Source organism: Bos mutus, chromosome 28, assembly GCF_027580195.1.
Source record: "Bos mutus isolate GX-2022 chromosome 28, NWIPB_WYAK_1.1, whole genome shotgun sequence".
Taxonomy (NCBI): Eukaryota; Metazoa; Chordata; class Mammalia; order Artiodactyla; family Bovidae; genus Bos; species Bos mutus.
In genome coordinates, this window is record NC_091644.1 from 39,397,038 (window position 1) to 39,419,378 (window position 22,341).

General features: G+C 41.4%; 1 protein-coding gene across 1 annotated transcript in view; it reads right to left on the minus strand.

Moving 5' to 3' along the window:
- Positions 1-251: 251 nt before the first annotated feature.
- The window catches only part of MAP3K21 (mitogen-activated protein kinase kinase kinase 21), a 58,904-nt gene continuing 36,814 nt past the window's right edge, over positions 252-22,341 (minus strand). Inside the window, 6 exon segments of the mRNA XM_070364949.1 lie at positions 252-3,295; positions 4,834-5,619; positions 7,676-7,773; positions 8,184-8,334; positions 10,220-10,342; positions 19,636-19,876. Coding sequence (XP_070221050.1) covers positions 2,877-3,295; positions 4,834-5,619; positions 7,676-7,773; positions 8,184-8,334; positions 10,220-10,342; positions 19,636-19,876 — 1,818 coding nt within the window. The 3' untranslated portion in view covers positions 252-2,876.

Here is a 22,341-nt window from a genome sequence, read left to right on the forward strand (position 1 = left end):
CTTGATCTGCATGAAATGCTATTGGCTTCTTTCCTAATTCACCCAAGTCTTTATTCACCAAGAATCACCAGCGGTTAGGTTGTTTTTTGAAATTCTTCTGATTTAAACATGCTAATAATGAACATGTCTCATTAACCACATCCCTCTAGCATTAACTGATATTTACTTCATATAGTAATTCACTCTGCCAAAACGTGCCTTCTGAAAAGCTAGAGCTGAAGAATTCTCACAGTGAAATTAAAAGCAATGTTTTAATGCACATGTAAACCAAACAACATTTGAAATAAAGCATTTCATCATACTTTAAAAAAGATATTTAATCCCATGGCTCATTTCATGATCCTTCTATTTAATCAATTTAGCAGGTTAATATCTGGCTTATTAATAATCTTATTAACATACTTTCCCTTATTGAATAAAAAATAAACTATTACAAACTAGTCACAATCATCAGGAGTAGACCAAAGCTACTGAGCAAATAGACAAGCTATAAAAAAAAGTTTATTAAAAAAATAGACAACATATGTAAACATCTTTTTCAGTCACAAAGCTTCATAATACAGCATATCAGGCCCAGGCCTCAAATCTCTGCAGTGGGAGCACCTTAATTGTTGACTAATAAGAATCAGTTTAATTTATCTTTCAGTGAGCTATTAAGTCTATATGAAAATAAATAACCAGATTCTGCTAAGTATACTAATATACATAGAAAATCACAGATGTACAGTGGATCTCAGCAAAAACTATCTGCAGTAACATGTGAGATTGAGTCCTTTTATCATAATTGTCTTTTTAATATAGCTTCATTTCTAAATTCATAATGTAAAGCTGACGAAAATAAAGCCAACAGGAACAGAGTAGAGGAACAAGACAGATGGATAGCCATCACTCTCCCACCCTCACACACCACGCCACACACAGAGGTACACAGTGTTTTGGTAGAAGCAAAACTGAAAACATAATTGCTATATTTTGTGTTTCATGTATTATTGTAGGCACATATTTCCTTTACTTTTAGCTGGAAGTTACATGCCCCCAAGTGACTGAGTATGAAGTAGTCAACCATATTTTCAAGTGTGATACAATTTTGAAGAAACCAAATCTCTGTTACATAATTCAACAGCTACCCCAAAGGGAAGTCAAATCACAGAATGGACCACAACACAACAAAATGTAATTAAGTACCTGAGATTTTGCTGCAAGAATCTTAAATACAAGACTGTTTTCTTTAGGGCAAAATGCGCTTATATTAACATAATCCTTTCATGTCCTGTTCTTTATTTGCTGGGGCATACTTGTTAGATGACTAAGACGTTCCAAAATGGCTAAATAATACAATTTTACTTTTTAAAAATCTACTATAGGTAGATATTTTATCACACTTGATTTAATTTAAATTGCTGACCTTTTAATTATTCAGTAACTCTTAACCAAGGAAAAATTTTAAATGAAGTAACAAGTAATATTTGCAATTAAAGTTTTTCACTGTATGGAAAATTTAAGATAGTTATTATCTGTCATCTGCATAATCATATTCTAATGATAGAAGCATAATATATTTAACAGAAGAACCCAGACAAGTTTACCAAGCTCCTGGATAGCCATTTCATAGCTTAATAACTCAGTAGTCTATTTGTAGCATATCTGTATAATTCATAAAAGTGACTCATAAAATAATTTTAAATCATTTAAAAATCTGATCTGTTATCCAAAGATTCATTTTATAAATCCACATCTGAAAATAAACTATATTTTTCCTTTCTACAACAGCAACTTATCTCACACAGCAGATATCTAACACTTATCCACAATTAAGTGAAATGTGAAATAACTATTATTGGAAAATACTTACATTCTAACAGCACTGCTGTTTCTTGACTTTGCAGTGTTTCTCACTGACTGTATTTGAGGTTATTGGGATGATTATGCATTTAAATAGAGAAAATAAAAATTTAATGACATCAATGTTTATGATGCATGACACATGTATCAATTAATTTTTAAAAACTCCATGGCAAAAGAAAAGCTTTACACTTCTGGATACCAAATCAACGGCTACTGATGACGGGGGACCTTTTTTACAGGGAGAACCCACAGGTTAGTGGGTCTGAGCTGTATACCATATGGTCTAAGTCAAATGTTAATGATTGATCTGTTTTAAATCTATTTTGGAGTTCCAATGGATAAAATTTTTAGAAGTTACATTCATTATAACTTTTATAAACTACATTCAGTAAAATTTTCTCAAAAGAGAGAAACATTGCATATTTTAGATGAGATTTGGACATACTTGTGCATTATAAGCCCACTGCTGAACTTAAGTAGCTTAAATAGGACTCTGCATCTATTCTAGTTATCAAATTTTTAAAAACAGACAACTTTCCTCACTAATATCACATTATTCTTGGCTTTTGTTGCACAAGTAACAAAAGAAAAGTGAGAAATGAAGAAAAGAAGAGAAAGGAAAATAGAAAATGAAGGAAGGCAACAGGAAAGAAGGAAACAGAAATGGCACTCTTAAAATTTTTGTGTGTGGGGTTGCGCGACTGAATGACAACAATACCAGAAAAGAATATAAATGGGGAGAAAAAGTATTTAAAGTTGTGCTTAAACACAGATTCACTCTGTTGTACAGTTCTTGCTGTATAGTGTGTGTGGTATTTCAAGTTGCTAGGTAAGAATCCAGTGGACAAACAATACAGTCAGCCAACAGCAATGACTTCCCTTTCTGGAGAAGTTAGACATCCATTACTATTTCAGTAACACGGCCACAGCTTTGAAAACACAGCAGCATGAAACGATTCAAAGGTAGACACCTTGTTTTCATTTGTTCACCTTAAAAAAACAAAAAGAAATGCTTAAACAACAGAAGGCACTTAAGACAGAAATTCTTTCTCGAGTTCATACAGAGATGGTCGGCTCGCTCTGCTCCTCATCCTGCACAGAGGCACCGTGCGGTCCCGGCTCTGGCCTTCCACGTCGGAGTCCAGTAAGGAAGGCATGTGGGGCTGAGTTCTCTTCTTGGGGCCGAGAGGACAGCTGTGGGCTGGTCCTGGACCACCCACTGCAGGGCCAGCCTGTGAGGGCTGAGACTCTGCTCTCGGCGGGAAGGCTTGCAGGGCACCTCCTCGGCTTCTTAGGGGCGGAGGGTGAGGCAGAGGCACCATATGGACAGCTCTTTGTTTTTCAGGCGGGACCTCACTTGGCAGGTCACTGTGAGGTCCAGACAGGGAGGGGGGCATCCCCCAAACCCACTCAGAGGGCAGTTCAGAGGCTCCGGGGGCTGAGATGAGAGCTGCACCAACGGGCAAAGAGAGGGTGTGATTAGACAGAGACATTGAAAACGATGCATATCAAGGCAAAATAAACTGGGTGACTTCATTGAGGTGACCACCTTAAAGTAAGCTTTGACAAAAGAACCTGGACACAAACCTCACCTTACAAGCTGTTAGGATATATGGTTTATTTTTATTAAAAAGTACCTCAAAGTTGGAAAGATTGTTTGAATCTGTGGAAACTACAACTGTAAAGAGCTAAATCATCATCAGGTGCTTAGAACAATGATCATTAGAATTGTTTAATAAGCAGGAGAGATTTCAGAATGGGATTAGACTGGACTAAAATTAAGGCATAAAATGATGGTGAATATGACTGAATTCACTTTCAGCTGATAATTTGAAAAAATTAATGAAAATAAGGACACAGCTATGTTTCTACATGTTACACCTTCCCTTTTTTGTTCTGAAGAACTGACTTATTACCACCCTGTTGTTGTTCAGTCGCATCCGACTCTTTGCGACCCCATGGACTGTAGCCCGCCAAGCTCTTCCGTCCATGGGATTTCCCAGGCAAGAATACTGGAGTGGGTTGCCATTTCCTTCTCCAGGGGCTCTTCCTGATCCAGGGATTGAATCCATGTCATTTACATTGGCAGGTGGAGTCTTCACTGCTGAGCCACCAGGGAAGGCCTATTACCACTCTAGCAGATAATTATTGGCTTCACATTAAGAAAAAAAGTTCTTATGGGATTATCGTGATGGGATTTCACCATGTGCAATTATAAATTACTAATATTTATTGCATCATAAAAGAGCAATAAACCAATTTATTTAAAGACAATGAAAAATAATATTAGAAAAAATGCACCTACTTGTAGCACACTTAAAGAGATAAAGGAAAAGATAGAGCAAATGAAAGCAGCCTCAGTTTTAATACACTTTATCACCAATCCTAGCATAACATTTTATGATCTAAAAAGCATTTTTCATATACATTATCTCATTTAATCCTCATGATCTGTATCTGATGTGACTGTAATCACATTTACATACAAAAGAAATAATAGTTAATCCCCACATGGCATCTACTGTCCATTTGATTTTTATGCCCCCTAAACTCAATCTCAACATAACTGGACAGTGAAGTCAGGTGATGCAGAAGACACGGTGCCACGGGGGAGGTAGGACAACCAGTTTTAGCACCAGCTCTCCCATTAATTATTGGTTCAGACTTTGTCAAATGATTGTCTTCCAAACATGAGGGGCTTGGAGCAGTTACTCTCCACATGCTCGCTCTGTTTTAATATGCTATTAAGTATTTGAGTTGCTGAAATTTAGTTGTATTTTCCCCAGAATCTAAATGATAGTTAAGGTCAAATGAAAGAGTAAAATTAAATGAAAGTCAAATGAAAGGGTAAAATGCAAAGATTTATGTAAAGAGTGAAAACAAATTTGTAAATGTAATCCTATGGAAAAGAGAATCAGAGAGTCACACGGTTTTACAGTCCAGTCTCTACAGTGGTGTCTGGTACTTTCACCCATGAATGTAGCCTACCTGGGGGCTGGGGAGCACTTCCATCAGACATGGTCCTTCGGTGACTTGCTGCTCTCTCTTTGGAAGCAGCAGCGTAAGAAACGCCCCCACGTGTCAGCTCCATGAAGGAAGGAGGCGGGTTTCTCCACCCATCACGGCTGGTCTCCAGTCCTGGCATGGGGGTTGACTTCTGGCCCCTCCCTCCAAACGCAGGGCAAGGATCTGGAGTGGGCACCCGAGGGGCACAAGAGATGTGTGTGCTGCTCTCGAAGGAGTCTTCACCGTCGGTCTGCAGCAGGCACTTGGTGGAGAGGGAAGGCACGGACAGGAGGTTTGCAATGGTGGACGGTGGGGGTGAGGGGGTGCTGCTGGCTCCCTCGCCCACAGCCAGCAGCCTTGCGGCAGGGCTGGCACTGCGGCGAGACTTAGGTGCCCGCTGGAAGATGCCCTCTCGTTTCTTCCTGTCTTCCTTGGGCAACGGGTCTTCGGGAGCCTGTGCTTTCGTGAGCTCTCTTATGTCCAAGCCCAGAGCCACCGATGCCAGCAGCATGGTACAGCCGTACAGAGCAGACTCCGTTTTCTTTCTCTGGGGGGATCTGCTCAGACTGTTTGGAGGGGTCCCCTGAGGAGTGTCAGCAGCAGGGCTCACTGGGGTTCCCTCCTCCCGGCTTTCAGGTTCCACCGGGTTCTCTCTCTGGCCATCTTTCCAAAGAGGTAGATCGATGTAGGCCTGAGTTGGTGATTTTATCTGCTTTGGTTTTCTGTGTTCCAATCCATCAGGGGCAAGTTTTGGCTCTTCACAAGCACCTACATAGAAGGATAAACACACACACGCTAGGACCATTTTACAGCAAAAACCATGAAAAATACACTGTAAAACAAAGCTGAAATCTAGTAAATACATATTCTACATCATGACACATGGAGCCCTTTTCAGTTTAGCAAATGGTTCGTCCAGGAGGACCCTGCAGAAGGGGCATCCAGGGTGCTAGGACTCAGGCTCCCTGCAGAGGGACCGGCAAGCAGGGGCATTTGCAAGCCCTGAAACCAAGGTAAACATGATCAATATCTGCGTAAGATCACACTGTCCTTTTGGGAGTCACTCGGGCATTCGGGAGACGTTGAATGCTTGCCAGGCACCAGGCACTGGGAGGAGAGTGGTGAACACGACAGATAAACTTTCTGGCTTTGAGCTGACATTCTAATTTGCGGGTGATGAAGAACACATACATTATGGGTTCCATGTAGACAAATCAGAATTTTAGATAAGAGTGATGAATAGGGGGAGAGGTTCAAGAGGGAGGGGACATAGGTATAGCTCTGACAGATTCATGTTGATATATGGTAGAAGCCAACACAATATTGTAAAGCAATTGTCCTCCAATTGAAAATCAATTAAAAAAAATGTTATGGGGAAAATGGTGGAGCAAAAAAAAAAAAAAAAAAAAAAAAGGCGGCTTGAATTTCTGGTTTGTGGCACTTTTACCATATTTTTCTGCGTTTCCTTTGTGTGCTTTTGCATGCTTTTCTTTCTTGAAGAATAAAAGAAAAATCTGCCTCATGAAAAGAAAAAAAAAAAAAAAAAAACCAGTGATAAATAAATAAAAACGGGTACTGAGGTAGAGGGCTGGGGTGAGACACCACTTCGGCTGAGGTGGTCAGGGAAGGATTTCCGGAAATGCTTGAGCTGAGACATAGACTCACAGAAGCACCCGGCCACACAGATGGGAGCGGGGAGGGGGCTTCAGGCCGGACAGACGGTGTGAACCCTTTGCTCACTGACCCTTCCAGTGGATACAGGGTTAACATCATGGAGACCCAGCTGGGTCAGCCACATAAATCCTTTTATTTCCTCCAAGTGACCTGTGGAGGAGTTATGAATAGGATCAAAATATTCTAAGAAAGAATAAAAACATTAAAAAAGAAAGGAGGACTATCCAGTCACAAATAATGAAACGTGTACTGTAGAAATAACAGTTTTGTGACTATTGATTGCCCTTCATGACCCCTCAAATGACATTTGATGATGCACTGCAGTATATAAAGAGAGAACCTCCTGCCTTTATAGGCAAGAGCAAGTCAGCACAGTGACGAATCTGGTGTCAGAAAGTGCTTATCCAGGATTCAGAGGGGACCTGCCTCTGTTTACCTGAATGTATTTATGGAGATATTTAGGTTGAAACCACGTGCTTGTGATAACACAGAAGAAGAAAACTAAACATGAACAGTGAGTGATCAGGTGCGTGCAAAACTGAACACAGCACTGATAATGAATCCAAGGCGTTTATACCACGTTTAGCTAAAGCACCTTTCCTTTGATCACAGTATCAAAGAGCTGTCTTAAGTTATTGAGGGTAAAGACCAATTTTGTCTTCTCTGGTGATAGCCATCATTGAGGGTTAACAACTACTGTATCTTTTCAATCTTTTAATATCTGAACACTGAACGGGAATGTTGAATACCGAAAGCAATGATGACTTAAATTAGAGATTCCAATGCAACACTCTCCAGCAGTAGCTTTCCACAGCTAACTAGCTTGACAATATTTTATCATGTCGTGGGGTGGGAATACAACCTCAGCAGAATGTCAGGGTGCCTACACTTTCACATTTACTGTTTCCTATACTAAATTAATTTGGATCTATCTAATAAATTATACCTATTTTTCTGGTAAAGAATCGGAGTTACAAATTCCTAATAAACAATGTGGAGCCTAATGATTACTTTCCGCCACAAACACTGCCAGGACAGAAGATAAGTTTTGAGCTCAGTGTAGCCCCACTGCTACTCTGACGCGGCTAACCTTTCTGACATCACTTCCGGAGCACTCACATGCTACGTCTATTTCCTGAAACCCATTTACCTGGCTGGTCCACAAATAATGAAGCCAATGGCGTGGTTTTCTGATTTTTTATTACTATGGTTGACCAAGGACTGTTGCCATCTGAGAGAGGTCTTATTCTACAAGAGAAAAACGTTTATTTTGATATGATAGAACCACATGAAACACAAACTAGCTTTTAGTAAATGCACACTAACAAGATTTTTAGGTAGTAAAGAGAACACATTTGGAGAATGTGTGGAGAACACATTCTGTGTTTTAAAGAGCTAACAAAGTGCAAATAAAACCTTAACATGAGATGTAAAAAATTTTTAAACTGCTTAACCAAAATAATAATTAATTTAGTGTGATCAGCCCATCCTAGAAATTAACTTAATATTCAGGTATCTTTGTATTACTCTAATTGCTTTTTAAAAGGTAAGTCTGGCCAATGTAACATGTAAAAGGCTCTGCTAAAAATAAATAAACAGAAAAGCACTGCTCTGTGCCACAGTGCACAGTCAAACACCACCAGATATCACACGTGTACCTTTCTCTGCCATCAGTTCTTTCTTTCATTTGAATCGAATTTGGACCCCAGGTACAACCCTTTTTCTTGAAGTTCCTTTTTATATCTTCAAATTCTTCTTGTCGACAGACGGTGTTTCTGCCCCAAGTTTTATTGCTTTCATCTGAGGTCACTAAACAGAGAGCATCACTCATTAACCAATTACAATTTTTTAAGTTTTAGGATGAATCAAATCAGTTGTAAAACTATCTTACTCAAAGTGTATAGATGATTGAGAAACATGAAAACAATGAAGAAATTATTTTTTTCACCCTACTCAAGGCAAACGTCTGTCTCTAATCATAACAGTCAGAAAAGTAAAAGATAAATTTGAGGCAGTCATGAAGGGCTGATTATTTCTTTATCTATGCATTTAACATGATGCAATAGTCAGGATTTCATTTTACTTGGGAGGAAAAAAAAAAGGCAAATTGAACATTTGACTTCGTACTTAATTTTTTAACCAAATCAGAGTTTAGAACCCAAGGAACAAAGGTCTATTTTGAAACTGTAATTCAGCCACTATTTCATTAGTCATCACAACTGTTTGGCTACAATTACCTTTTAAAACCTGAACATGTGCAAGTTTTCCCACATCTTGCCTTATTTCGTCCCCTTGTGGGGAGGTTGACCTCCACCTGTTGCTGACACACACGTGTGACACACAACTGCCTCCTCCCCCAGCCCCTCGCTGCTTGAGAATCATGGGGAGAGTGGCTGTTATTACTACACACTTAGAAAACAATCCTGTCACACACCAGAGGCACTAAAAACACAGCTGAAAACATTATGACATATCTACACAGGGGGTAAAAATATACACTTTGGGTCTAACTGAAACTCGCACAAAACCACTGAAAGTTGAAAATGTAGTTAATACACCTGACTCACTGAACATGGCTTAGCCCAGCCCACCTTAAATGTGCTCATGTAGCCCCGTGGCTGATTCATGTCAATGTACGGCAAAAACCACTACAATATTGTAAAGTAATTAGCCTCCAATTAAAATAAGTTAATTAATTTTAAAAAACGTGCTTAGAAGAGTTACTGTGTTTGTTTAGCTGCCAAGTTGTATACAACTCTTTTGTGACCCCACAGACTGCAGCCCTCCAGGCTTTTCTGTCCATGGGATTTCCCAGGCAAGAATACTGGAGTGGGAAGCCATTTCCTTTTCCAGGAGATCTTTCTGATCCAGGGAATGAACCCGTGTCACCTGCATGGCAGACAGATTCTTTACCATCTGAGCCACCTGGGAAACCCACTTAGAACAGGCACACTAGTCTACAGTTGAGCAAAATCATGTAATGCAAAGCCAATTTTATAATAAAGTTAAATATCTCATGTAGCTTATGGAATCCACTAGTGAAAGTGAAAACCCGAGTAGCTGTGAGTATATGGCTTATTTCTCCTCATGACGGCGGGGCTGAGCGGGACCCAGCATCTTGAGAGAGGATGGTGCCTCGCATCACTCCCCAGGAAAAGATCAAAATTCAAAGTATGGTTTCCACTGAATGTGAGTCACTTTAAAACCATTGTAAAGTCAAAAAACCTAAGTCGAATTATCCTAACGTGGGGGGTCATGTGCATTAGGTTGGTCAATACACACCAAATAAGAGCTAAATCCCCAAAAGCAGAATACTGTCTTTTTTATAAAACAACTGGAAGTAACCTCAAATTCTGTTCAGTTTTCAAAATATCCACAAGTATGCTACTGATGTAATTAGGTTATACAAACATTGCAGGTACAGGCTTCACAAAATCTTGTAAGTCTCGAGATCTTATTTCAGTTTCTACTCTGTGGCCTGGTAACATCACCAATTGTGCAGAGTCTAAAAATCATTTATTGTGAAAATAAGAAAATTAGACTAAGAAGAAAATTTTGATTTCCAAATAGTTATGCTATTTGGTGCTATTCACATGCTTAGAAACCACTTATAAAAACATGTCTGCTTAAGTTGAATCCAAGTTCACTAGTGACAGAAACCCACCCAGAAGACCCCAAGGGGGAGAAAGCTTACACTGTATTGCTCGGAGTCGGGGGATCACTGTGGGGCTGCTGGGTGGGCTGGAGCTGCTGCTGTTCAGACTTCTTCGTTTGTCCAAGTTGGGGGAGGCCTGTACGGTTATTTTGTGCTGGAAGTCTGTTGGACATGGGGAGAAAAAAAGAGAACTGAGATTTGATGGTTTTAGGTGATTTTCATAGCCCCGTCTTTGGTACCTGGCAATAAAAGCAGAAATTGCCAGACAGTATGAATATGGTATGTCTCAGAGTCTGTTCCTGGTTTCTTACTTCTCTTTCATTCAGGATTCAAGTCCATAAATAATGACGCAGAATCTTGATACATTAGGCAGCACACTGAGACACACAAGGAAATAATATTACTGAGTATCTGTAGAACCCAACAGTCTTCTGGGAAAAAGAGTTACCTTCATTGAGTCTGACACAGTTGAAATGAAACTGAAAGAGGAGACACCCTGGGTTAAGCAAGTCCTGGTTCTGTTACTAACTGTGGACCCTAAACCAGCAAGGAGCCTCTTGGAGTCAGTTTCTGAGGCTTTTGGCTAGTACAGCAGACACCACCACGGGGTTGCCATGGTGATTAAGACAGAAAACGTACGCTATGCGGGGTTCAGAACATGCTACCCCGACGTTTACTCCTTTTTGTTGTTGTTTAGTCCCTCAGTCATGTCCAGCTCTTCGTGACCCCATGGACTGTAGCCCACCAGGCTCCTCTGCCCGTGGGATTCCCCAGGCAAGAACACTGGAGTGGGTTGCCATTTCTTCCTCCACGGGATCCTCCTGACCCAGGGATCAAACTCCAGGCAGATTCTTTACCACTGAGCCATCAAGGAAGCCACATTTACTCCTTAACCTGTTACGTTTCTACAAGACAGTTCACTCTTCATCACCCTAGCATGGAAATAGTCAGGTCTGGGTTTTTTTGGGTATTCATTTCCTTATGCAGGCTCCCATGTCACAGAAACTTGTATTAAACACATTTTTATGCTTTTCCCCTATTGATTTGGCTTTGTCAGTTTCATCTTCAGACCCAGTCAGGGTCAAGTGAAACTCCCCCAGCCTAAAGTTAAAAGTGTTTTGTGGCTAAGGTACCTACAAATGATGGTTACTATTATCTAACTGTGAGACAGTTAGATACAGGGTAGCTGTCATGCCAGACGAAATGCCAAGAACTATGGGAACATATGAAAGAAAAGTAATGTTACCAGAGGAAAGAAAACTTTGTCAGAAAAAGTACTGAAAACTTAGAAGCAGGAAAAAGAAATGACTGGGTATTCTTTCATCGTGGTGTCGAGCTTAGCCGCTGACTAATTTTCTATTAATGGACTATTTTTACAACTCAGTAGAGACAAAGGTTAACTTGTAGATTTTGTCTGGTGATGATGCAAATAATTTTTGCCTGGTGTGAAAGAAAATCCCAAAGGTTATTATTTATTGCCATAATGGGCATTAACCAAGTCTGTATTTAGCCTAGCAATCGAATGCTAAGATTTCTTTATTAAATTGACCATAAATACTAAGCTCCTCAAATTCCCATGTGAACCAGTTTACATGGGTTCCCCATTAATATTAATTAATCAATATTAATTATTAAAATCTTTGACATGTTCATTTTACATTTGCAAGAAAGCTATAATTTACCTTACTGTATAAAATAATTATACTTTACAGAACCACATGGTATTGAATGAGGAGTTCGAATTTGGTAGGCAAGACAGTTATCCAATTACTCACATTAGAAAGCTGAAGCTGTCCTTGATATTGTGTTCTCCCTGACCTTCCACATCCAATCAAACACAAAATATCTTGTAAATTCTGTTCTGTATTCTTCTCAGATCTTTTGTTGAGAAATTTCTATTCCAGGTTCTGGAGTCAGCAAATTCCACATGTGAAGCCCAACTTACCACTTACCAGCCACATGAATTTGGGGAAAGTAACTTCATCTCTGTAAGTCACAGCATCTTCATTGACAAAAATGGAAAAAAGAATGATTCCTAGTCCACAGGACAGTTAGGGAAACTTAAATACAAAGAAGTACAGAAAGTACTTGGGCTTCCCAGGTGGCTCAGTGGTAAAGAATCCTTCTGCCAATGCAGGAGACTCGGGGTCCATCTCTGGAAGAGCAAACTGGCAACTCACTCCAGTATTCTCTCCTGGGAAATCCCACGGACAGAGGGGCCTGGTGGGCTACAGTGCATAGGGCTGCAAAAGAGCTGGATGTGACTGAATGACTAAGCATGTAACCATAAAAAATACTCAACACACATTAATGACACTTCTTGTTCTCTCCATCTCCACCACCACCATCATTTCACGCTGAGGCTGCTACAATCCTTTGGTCTGTCTCCCAGCAACTCCACTTGACCCCTCCGATCTACCTCACAACAGCCAGAGGCTTGCTTGCGTATTTATTTATCTATGGCTGTGCGGGTCTCTGCTGCAGCATGGACGCGGTAGTTGTGGCACAAAGGCTTAGATGCTCTGAGGCATGTGGGATCTTAGCTCCCCAACCAGGGACTGAAGCCGCATCCCCTGCACTGGAAGGCAGATTCCTAACCACTGGACCACCAGGGAAGTCTCCAGGTGCGTGCTTGTCATTCCCTGCTTCAAGTCCTTTGAAGGGTTCTCATCATTCTTAAAATTATAGATCGAAATCATAACATCCCCTCTAATTCCCTGCAAATCTGATCTGGGTTGTCTGTGCCACCCCTGTTCTCTCATCACTCGCCATGATCTAGACAAGGGACAGCAGGCTTTTCCTAAGAAGTGCCACACGGCAAATATTGCAGCTTCTATGAGCCACATGGTCTGCTGACGGAGCGGGAAAGCATTCCAACAAAAACTAAAGGCGTGTGTTCCAGTGCAACGCTGCTGTGGACGCTGCAGTTTACCTTTCCTGCAAGATTTATGGGTCAGAAAGTCTGCTTTTCTAGTATTTAAAGTGTATAAATCGTTCTTAGTTTGTGGGCTACAGGAAAGAGGTGCAAGGCTGAATTTGGAGGTAGAGTCAAGTCATAATGTCTTTTTTCAATTCCTGAAAGAAACCAAACTTCTTCCCATGTGCTTCCTGCCTGTTCTTTGGCTTCCCTTCATTGGTGGGGCTTCCAAGGTGGCTCAGTGGTAAAGAATCTGCCTACCAATGCAGGGGATGTAGGTTTAATCCCTGGTTGGGTTAGGAAGATCCCCTGGAGTAGAAAATGGCAACCCACTCCAGTATTCTTGCCTGGGAAATCCCACAGAGAGAGGAGTCGGATGTGCTATAGTCCATGGGGTTGCAAAAAGTCCGACATGACTGAGCATGCATGCCAGACCACATATTTGGCAAATTCCTACTTTGAGTCTCAATTTAACTTTTTTATCTTGGGGAAGCTATTTGTGAGTGCCTTAGACCAGGAGACATCACTCTACTAATCACTGTCACATGACTTTTCCTTCACAGTAGTTAATAATTACAGCCAAAACAAAAGAACATTTGTTTAATTATTAGCTTAAGACTCACCCCCTCCAATACAGTGTCAGTTCTCTACTGGGAGGGTTGTCAGTTGCCATCACTGCAACATCTCCCCCAAATGGGCACAGGGCCACGCATAGGAAGGATGCTGAGCGAATCTTTGCTGAATAAATGTTTTCTCTGTTTGAGATTACAGTATTCATGAGGGCAGAGATCATGTTTTGAAGACAACGCAGATGGAAGTGAAGTGCCAGATGGGAGCTCTGTCCCCCTACCATCTAAGAAAGAATGATCTGACCAGGCAAAGCAGCTTAAGAAAGGGAAAGAATTGATGCAAGAAAACAGTTCATCAGAACAGATGTCTAACTGAACTACAGGGAAGGGAAATAAGTAGGAAAAGAAAGAAATATTCTCACCCAAAGAGATAAAACAATTTAGACCGAAGAGCTTTATAAAGGTTCAGCTAGCCTGGTGGCTCAGTGGTAAAGAATCCAGCTGCAATGCAGGAGCTGCAGTAAATGTGGGTTTGACCCCTGGGTCAGGAAGATCCCCTGGAGTAGGAAATGGCAACCCACTCCAGTATTCTTGCCTGGAAAATCCCATGGACAGAGGAGCCTGGTGGGCTACAGTTCATGGGGTCACAAAGAGTCAGACACAGCTGAGCACAAACAAGCACATGGAAGTTTTTACAGCGAGAGGAGCCTGCAGCCCAGAGTAGAAGGCATGCATGCTCTCGCAGGCCTCAGAACTAGAGTAACAGAACCAGGCCACAGCATCTGAATGGCAAACCATGAAGAACGGGTGATGGGAGAAGAGCCGACAGGCACAGGTCAGGCAGCCACCACAGAAGGCTTTAAGGCCACGGGTAGTTGCAAAGGCACAAGACTGGATCTAAGATTCAGAGTGCTTCTGGTCTTCTGAAAAAAACCAAACACTTGTACTCAGGGGGAAAAAAAGGGCACTCTGTGCTTTAAACATAAACAAAACATTCTTTATGATAAACATCCTGTTCCTATGAAACCGAGAAAGGTTGATTCTGTCCCAGTTACAGATTGAGGAACACTCAGGCTGAACTGTGAAGGGGTCCTGGCTGATGTCCAGTGTTTTTCTGGACTGCTTGCTAGACCTGTTCTCAAGGTATCTGCTCATGGCAGATTATCATGCGGTCCACAGGCTTTTGATTAAACCTGTATATTTTCACTGGCAATATTTATGTTTCATGAAGGACACTGACACGGCTCAGTGGGAATCCTCATTTTACACTAAAAGTTGCAGTATTCGTTGAAAAGTCCTTTTGGGGCTTCTGCCTTCTCTCCCTAGGCGCGTACACACACTTGCTCACATTCATGCACGCCAGGCAGGTGAGTGTGGCAGGCCTCTGGCTCTTGCAAGTGGTTGAAGTTAGAATACCATGGCTTTAGAGACATATCAACTCCCGAAAGTTTCAAAACCTCTCTGATCTATTTTATATGTTCTAAAAACACAACTTGGGTTCAAAACAAACATAATACAGCAGTGATATAAAGTGGTCAGAGTATAAATGTATCTGCCACAACCATTCTTTATCTCTATATAAGTTCCAAGACTGCACACAATTTAGTTTACCAACTCTTAGATTATACTGCCTCATTGTATAAGCACTCATTTTCCTTACTAGGTAGCTATGCAGGATTGTCAACAGGAATAATTACATTTGAGTTTTCCTGCAATAAATCATCCTAGCTATAAATAGCCATAAAATGAAAAGCTGCCATTAGTGATTATGAAGGAAAAAATTACAATGATTAGATAATTATTCAAATTTAATAACAATATTTTGAAAGAACTTTTAAGCAATATTCTGGCTCATCATCTGAATCGTTCCCTAACCACCAAAATGATTCTTTGCTTAACTCCACTTTTTTAGAAGGCTTAGGTGAGGATTTGGCTACTCTAGTCAAAAAGACAATCTAGGTTGATCTGTGTGTGTGTGTATGTGTGTGAAAGTTGCTCACACACAATGCCCTTGTTACAATGGCTGACCAATTTTTCAAAACAATTGAAAAGAAAAGAAAAGGGGGTATCTATGAATATTATGAACCTTCAACTGCACCAGTTGAGTACACAATGCTAGTTGAAGGTTAACTGACCCCCAACCAGTTTAATTCCCAAATGGTACAGAAAGCTTGAAGGAAAAAATATCTCTTAGAATTCTTACCCTAAGGGAATAACTCCTACTAGGAGAACCTGATTTTTGCTCCCCATGCCTTGAGACCAGAGCTCTCTGGATCACTTATCTTATCTAGACCATCTCTTTAAAAAAAAAAAAAAGAGATGAAGTCTTTTAAAATTTTCTTATTTTCAACTGTTATTTACTATTAGTGAGTTTTACTGGAACAAAACCAGAAATATAGACCAATGGAACAAGACAGAAAGCCCAGAGATAAACCCACGCACCTGTGGGTACCTTATCTTTGACAAAAGAGGCAAGAATATACACTGGAGAAAAGACAGTCTCTTCAATAAATGCTGCTGGGAAAAACAGACATAGCTGTCCAGTTTTTACATATAGCTGTCGTAAAAGAATGAAGTTAGAACTCTTCCTAACACCGTACACAAAAATAAACTCAAAATGGATTAAAGATCTAAATGCCAGCATACATATTAAGAACCAGTTTGTAGGAGTCTCAGATACATTTCTAAGAAATTCTTTAAGCTAGATAGACATGGAAAAATTCCTGCAAAAGGGATTTAAGTAGTTTGTAGCTGGAAAAATAAGTAACACCACCTTCCAATCTGTCATCTACCAGCTGTTTCTTCCTTAATAATGTACCATGAAATAGTACTAAAATCTGGTAACTTGAAGAATTTTCTAACAGATCACAATATTGGAATCCACTAACTCTCTTGAATGTAAGGTACAAATAATTGCTTTCTCCACCGTGTGAAACTACTGAAGGAGAAAAATAATTGTTTTTATAGTTCTAATTCTTTTCTGTGGATCTTTAGACGTGTGTCCTACTTTGGGATGTTGTGTAAGTAAACTGTGTGTGTGTGTGTGTGTGTGTGTGTGTTGGTGAGGTGGCTTGTAGAGTTGGGGGATTCTGAGTTTCCATAGAGGTACCAGTGTCACAGCGATGTAGCACCATCTTGTGGGCAGAGGAGGTAACTACCACCCTAAATTACAGACACTGCATTTCATGCCTTTAAAATGGATTAAGATTATAGCAATAGATTTTGAGGTTATGTTTTAACTAGAATTTTTTATTAAGTGGCACAAGGTAAAAAGAAAAAAATATGTGGCTAAAATGATCGCTCTATTCTCAGAAGGAGAAAAGGGAACTAGTACTATCCAGGAATAATACAAACCCAGCAAAAATATTCAAATATATTCACTTTGTGCTGAATAAATGCAAGGTACCAGCCAGGTAAAATTTGAGAAGAAGAACCCCAGGAATCCTGTGATACTTTGTTTAATCACTCTCTCATGAAGATTAAAGAATCACTGGAATGATTTTATTGTTTCTCCCAAGCTTCTTTTCCATCAGTTTCTAATTAGCTCCCCTCTCCAAAGTTTCCCCAGGGAATCTACGAATATTAATTATGGTAATATGGTCACAACACAGATAGAAGAACACTGATATAGCTCAGGACTAGAGAAGAAAACTCACACTGAATGCCTCTCTGAATTTGTCTATTGTCTATATCAAAAGCAGAAAGAAGCCTTACCTTAAAGAAAATAGACTATTTTAAAGTATGTCTGACATATCAGACAGTCCAGTGAGTTGTCTTTCAAGTTACACTTTGGCTAAAAGCAAACATTAGAAGAGAACCTGGAAAAGCACCTTTTTTTTGTTCCCAGAGAGGTCAAAGGTAAAATGAATGAGGACCACATAGCCAGTTCTCCCCTCATCAAACCACTTAATCAATGATGTATATACTGTGTACTTCTGACTACCCCACAGCAGCAATTTTCTGATCAATTAAGGACTTCTTCTGTAACCAAAGAAGTCACAGTACGTGGCAAGCTGCAAGGATTTTGTAGTAAGTATCTTTACAAGACAATGTATACATATTTTATATAAAACAAACTTCCTGTTACTGTTATTTAAATCAAATTTCCACACTATTACCAAACATCTCAGGAAAACACTGGAATCTGTAAAGAGCACTCTAAGATGTAACACACATAGAGAGACAGATACATACAGATATATACACATTGACTGCGTGTTCTCTATAGGCTGGGCTGCCTAGGTGGCTCGATAGTAAAGAATCCACCTGTCAAGCAGAAGACATATGAGACTCAGGTTCGACCCCTGGGTCAGGAAGATCCCCTGACCAGGAGAAGGAAATGGCAGCTCACTCCAGTATCCTTGCCTGGGAAATCCCACGGACAGAGGAGCCTGGAGGGCTACAGTCCACAGGGTGGCTAAAGAGTTGGACTTGACGAAGCAACAAACAACAACCCTCCAGGTGCAGCCGGCTCTTGCTCTGTCATCATCCTTCCCGCTGAGAAAACTGCTGCAAAACGCAGAGGGACAATTGATATTACCTTAAACAAAGTACAACACATAACACCAAAGAACTTAACTTTATGAACTGACATATGTTTGCTGTTTTTTACTGTGTTTAGTTTCTCCCAACATGTAGTAATCCATCTCAGTTCGGACACTCAGTCGTGTCCGACTCTGTGACCCCATGAACTGCAGCACACCAGGCTCGCCTGTCCATCACCAACTCCCGGAGCTTTCTCAAACTCATGTCCATCGAGTCGGTGATGCCATCCAACCATCTCATCCTCTGTTGTCCCCTTTGCCTCCCACCTTCAATCTTTCCCAGCATCAGGGTCTTTTCCAATGAGTCAGTTCTTAGTAATCCATTTATATCACAATGATTTAAAATATTTTTTAAAAGTTGCCTAGAATTACTGGTTTACTTCCCTCATGGCTCAGCTGGTAAAGAATCTGCCTACAGTGTGGGAGACTTGGGTTTGATCCCTGAGTTGGGAAGATCCCCTGGAGAAAGGAATGGCTACCTACTCCAGTATTCTGGCCTGGAGAATTCCATGGCATACAGTCCATGGGGTTGCAAAGAGTTGGACACGACTGACCAACTTTAATTTTCACTTTTATACCTCAACGATTTTGAACCCTTAGATGAAGGTGGGCAGTCATCGAGGCACTGAATATACTTTGCTAAGGGTGCGAACAGCAGCCTCAGTGCCCCAGATAACAGCCAGCTCCTTGTGGAACCAAGAAATTGATGTTCAGATTTTAAAAGGTAACTGTAGCCTAACAATTGTGATGACTAATGAAAAGTTCACTTAAATTACAATCTTAAAATATACCTCTGTTTCTTAGTTTCAAACTTTGATTTAGTTAAAAATTAAGTATGAAGTTTAAGTTAAATGTTCCATTTGACTTATCCCCCCCCCAAAAAACCCCCAAAATCCTAAACTGTTGTATCATGCTAAATACATAGATAAATAATCAGCTCTTTGCTGCTAATTTACTTTGAGTTTATATCTTTCAGTGTACTCCACTTTTCTTGCTATTAGGATTACAGACAGAAATTTGCCACCAGTGGGGGTCAAAGAAATCATTTCATTGCTTTTGTTTTCTTGATTAAGTATTTTGAGTAAGATGTGTTTGTTCTGGATTTTCACCATGTTGTGTAGTGCTGGTTCAATGCAATCAGCTAAAGAGAAATTCCACTTTCATTTCCAAAGGAGTAAACAAAAACGTCATTAACAGGAGAGGATGCCCGCAGTCAGATACACTGCTTCTGGTCTCCTGCAATATGCTCCCTTCCAGTCTGCTCCACACGTGAAAGCTCACTAGGTCGTTACGTTATGACCACGAACTGAAGCAAGAGGTGAAGATGCTCAGTCATAAAATCTCACTCCCTCAACTGATGAAACAAAGAAGCAGACAGGAGGGACGACCACTCAAGTCTGAGGGGACATCGGGGAGGGACCGTACCTGAAGGTAAACTGATGCGATGGCCGTCTCTGAGCTTCAGGCGGCTCCTCTTAAACTTGCCCTTCCTCTTCTTGACGTTGGGCTTCTCCTGATTCAGCTGGAAGATGAGGATGTTGAGCTCTCGCTCCAGCACGTCGATCTCCCGCGCGGCCAGCTGCTGCTCCCGCCTCCGGAGCAGCTCCTCCTGCGACTTTTGCTGCAGGGCGGCCCGCGTCAGCTCCTCCTCCCGGGAGCGCAGCTCCTGCCGCCGGGACAGGGGACAGGACCAAGGTCACTGCAGGCCTCCCGGAGCCTCCCCACGGCCAAGACAGGCCAGGCTGGACCTCAGCTCACCAGGGGCTCACACAGGCTCCATCTGGCAATTCTGGGGTGTTTCTGCTTTGTTTTGGGGGTGGGGGTAGGGGGGCAGAATGGCTTAATCCATGGCTCTTATTTGTATGGAGAAGGCAATGGCATCACACTCCTGTACTCTTGCCTGGAAAATCCCATGGATGGAGGAGCCTGGTGGACTGCGGACCATGGGGTCACTAAGAGTCCGGAACGTCTGAGCGACTTCACTTTCACTTTTCACTTTCATGCATTGGAGAAGGAAACAGCAACCCACTCCAGTGTTCTTGCCTGGGGAAGAATCCCAGGGACGGGGGAGGCTGGTGGGCTGCCATCTATGGGGTTGCACAGTCGGACACAACTGAAGCGACTTAGCAGCAGCAGCAGCAGCAGCTTATTTGTATTAGGGGCTATTAGCATGATTAAGTATTGGGTTTTGAGTCTCAACAGGTACACTAGATGGTAAAGAACCCAACTGCCATTGCGGGAGATTTAAGAGATGCAGGGTCAATCCCTGGGTGGGGACCCACTCCAGGATTCTTGCCTGGAGAATCCCATGGACAGAGGAGCCTGGAGGGCTACACTAACAGTTGCAAAAAGTTGGACATGACTGAAGTGGCAGCACAGCACCATTAGGTGTCGAGTTCTGTACGTCACCAGGTGGTTTCTCAGATTTGCCCTTCTTCCTGGAAGGTTCTTTCTGAAAATTTTATCCACCTTTTTCAAAGCCCAACTCAGAAGAAGGCAGGGAAGCATCCCCCTGGGCTGAGGCACTATGGGCTGGTCCTCTGGCACAGGCAGGCTGCAACCCGTCCATGGGATGCATGCAGGGCACCTGGCCGCAAGCTCAGGTGTGAAGGGTGTCAAGCTGGGGGCCACCGATCCCATCTGTCCATGGCCCTTCTAGTTTTATGACCCAAGAAGAGGCATCACACTTCTTTATACCCGAGTGAAAAGACTCTCTCTCTTTGTCTCTGGCCTTTACAATCACCTGACACCCAAAATGTACATCAACACACAGCAACCAGGTACTGATGTGAAGGGCCCATTTGAAAAAGACCCAGAACTCTACTCAGTGACCTAAATGGGAAGGAAATCTAAAAAAGAGGGGATATAAGCATACGTATAGCTGATCACTTTACTGTACAGGAGAAACTAACACAACATTACTTCAATAAAAATTAGGGGAAAAAAAGAAGGCCCATTAAAGCCAAAAGGGAAAGCTTGATTAATTAAAGGAAAATTCTTCTAGTTACCGAAGACTGCAGCAGGTCAGATTTCTTTCCTTAGGGACTTCCTTAGGGTATTTAAGAATTTGCTTAGGGAATTAACACATTGTGGTGGAGAGACTAAGGGGAAAACAAAGCTAATATGGCAGGAGTCAGGTGAAGGCCCATCAGAAATGAAAATGCAACAGCTCTAAAAGGATAAGCCACTGCAAAATACAGTCAGTCCACAGAGAGTTTTTTAGGATCCCGTGGATGGATGGAAACTGTCGCTTCACACACAGATGTCATGAATGAGCTAACAAAAGTCCCTCTGTCATGACACTTACTGATTAAAATACAACTTCCTCTCAGTTTTGGTTTTAGAATTATTGAACTGATAAGAAATAGAAAATCTATGAAGAATACTTTTATTCCTATTATAGAAAAATTACTCAATAGTAAAACTGAGAACTCTACAGTTTTTAATCCACATCCTCATTCCATTTCTGTAAAGTGTTCCGTTCTTTATCAGAGACATAAATACCTCTTTTGGTGATGAATTGCTTTCTCTTGTAGACTACCCTGCCATAATCAAGCAGTCATGTAGAAAGCCAGGCATTTGCAAACTTTTATTTACACTGCACCAGACAAGTTTAATCTTGGAATGTGCGTGTTAGTCGGTTGTGTCTGACTCTTTGAGATCCCATGGACTGTAGCCCACCAGGCTCCTCTGCCCATGGAATTCTCCTCCAGGCAAGAATACTGGAGTTGGTAGCCATTCCCTTCTCCAGGGGATCTACCTGACCCAAGGATCGAACCTGAGTCTCCTGCACTGCAGATGGATTCTTTACCATCTGAGCCACCAGGGAAGCCCAGATTCTAATGCCAAAAACTCCACCCTTCAGGCAGAGCCTTGGGCTGTGAACTTAGAGAGCTACAAGCTTGGTGTGAACATGTCACACTTCATATGAGCAGGCCGTACTTTCCAGAGGCCACCTCAAAAGTACTGATGTGAAGAAACACTGCAAGACAGGCTCATGGAAAGAAGGAGAGTTGAGCCATGTGACTGGAGTCATAAGGGAAAATAAATATGGAGGAGCATCTTCCCACAAACGAATAAGGTAATATCAAGAAAAAAAGGAGAGTCCTAAAAATAAAGGTTCTTTATGTG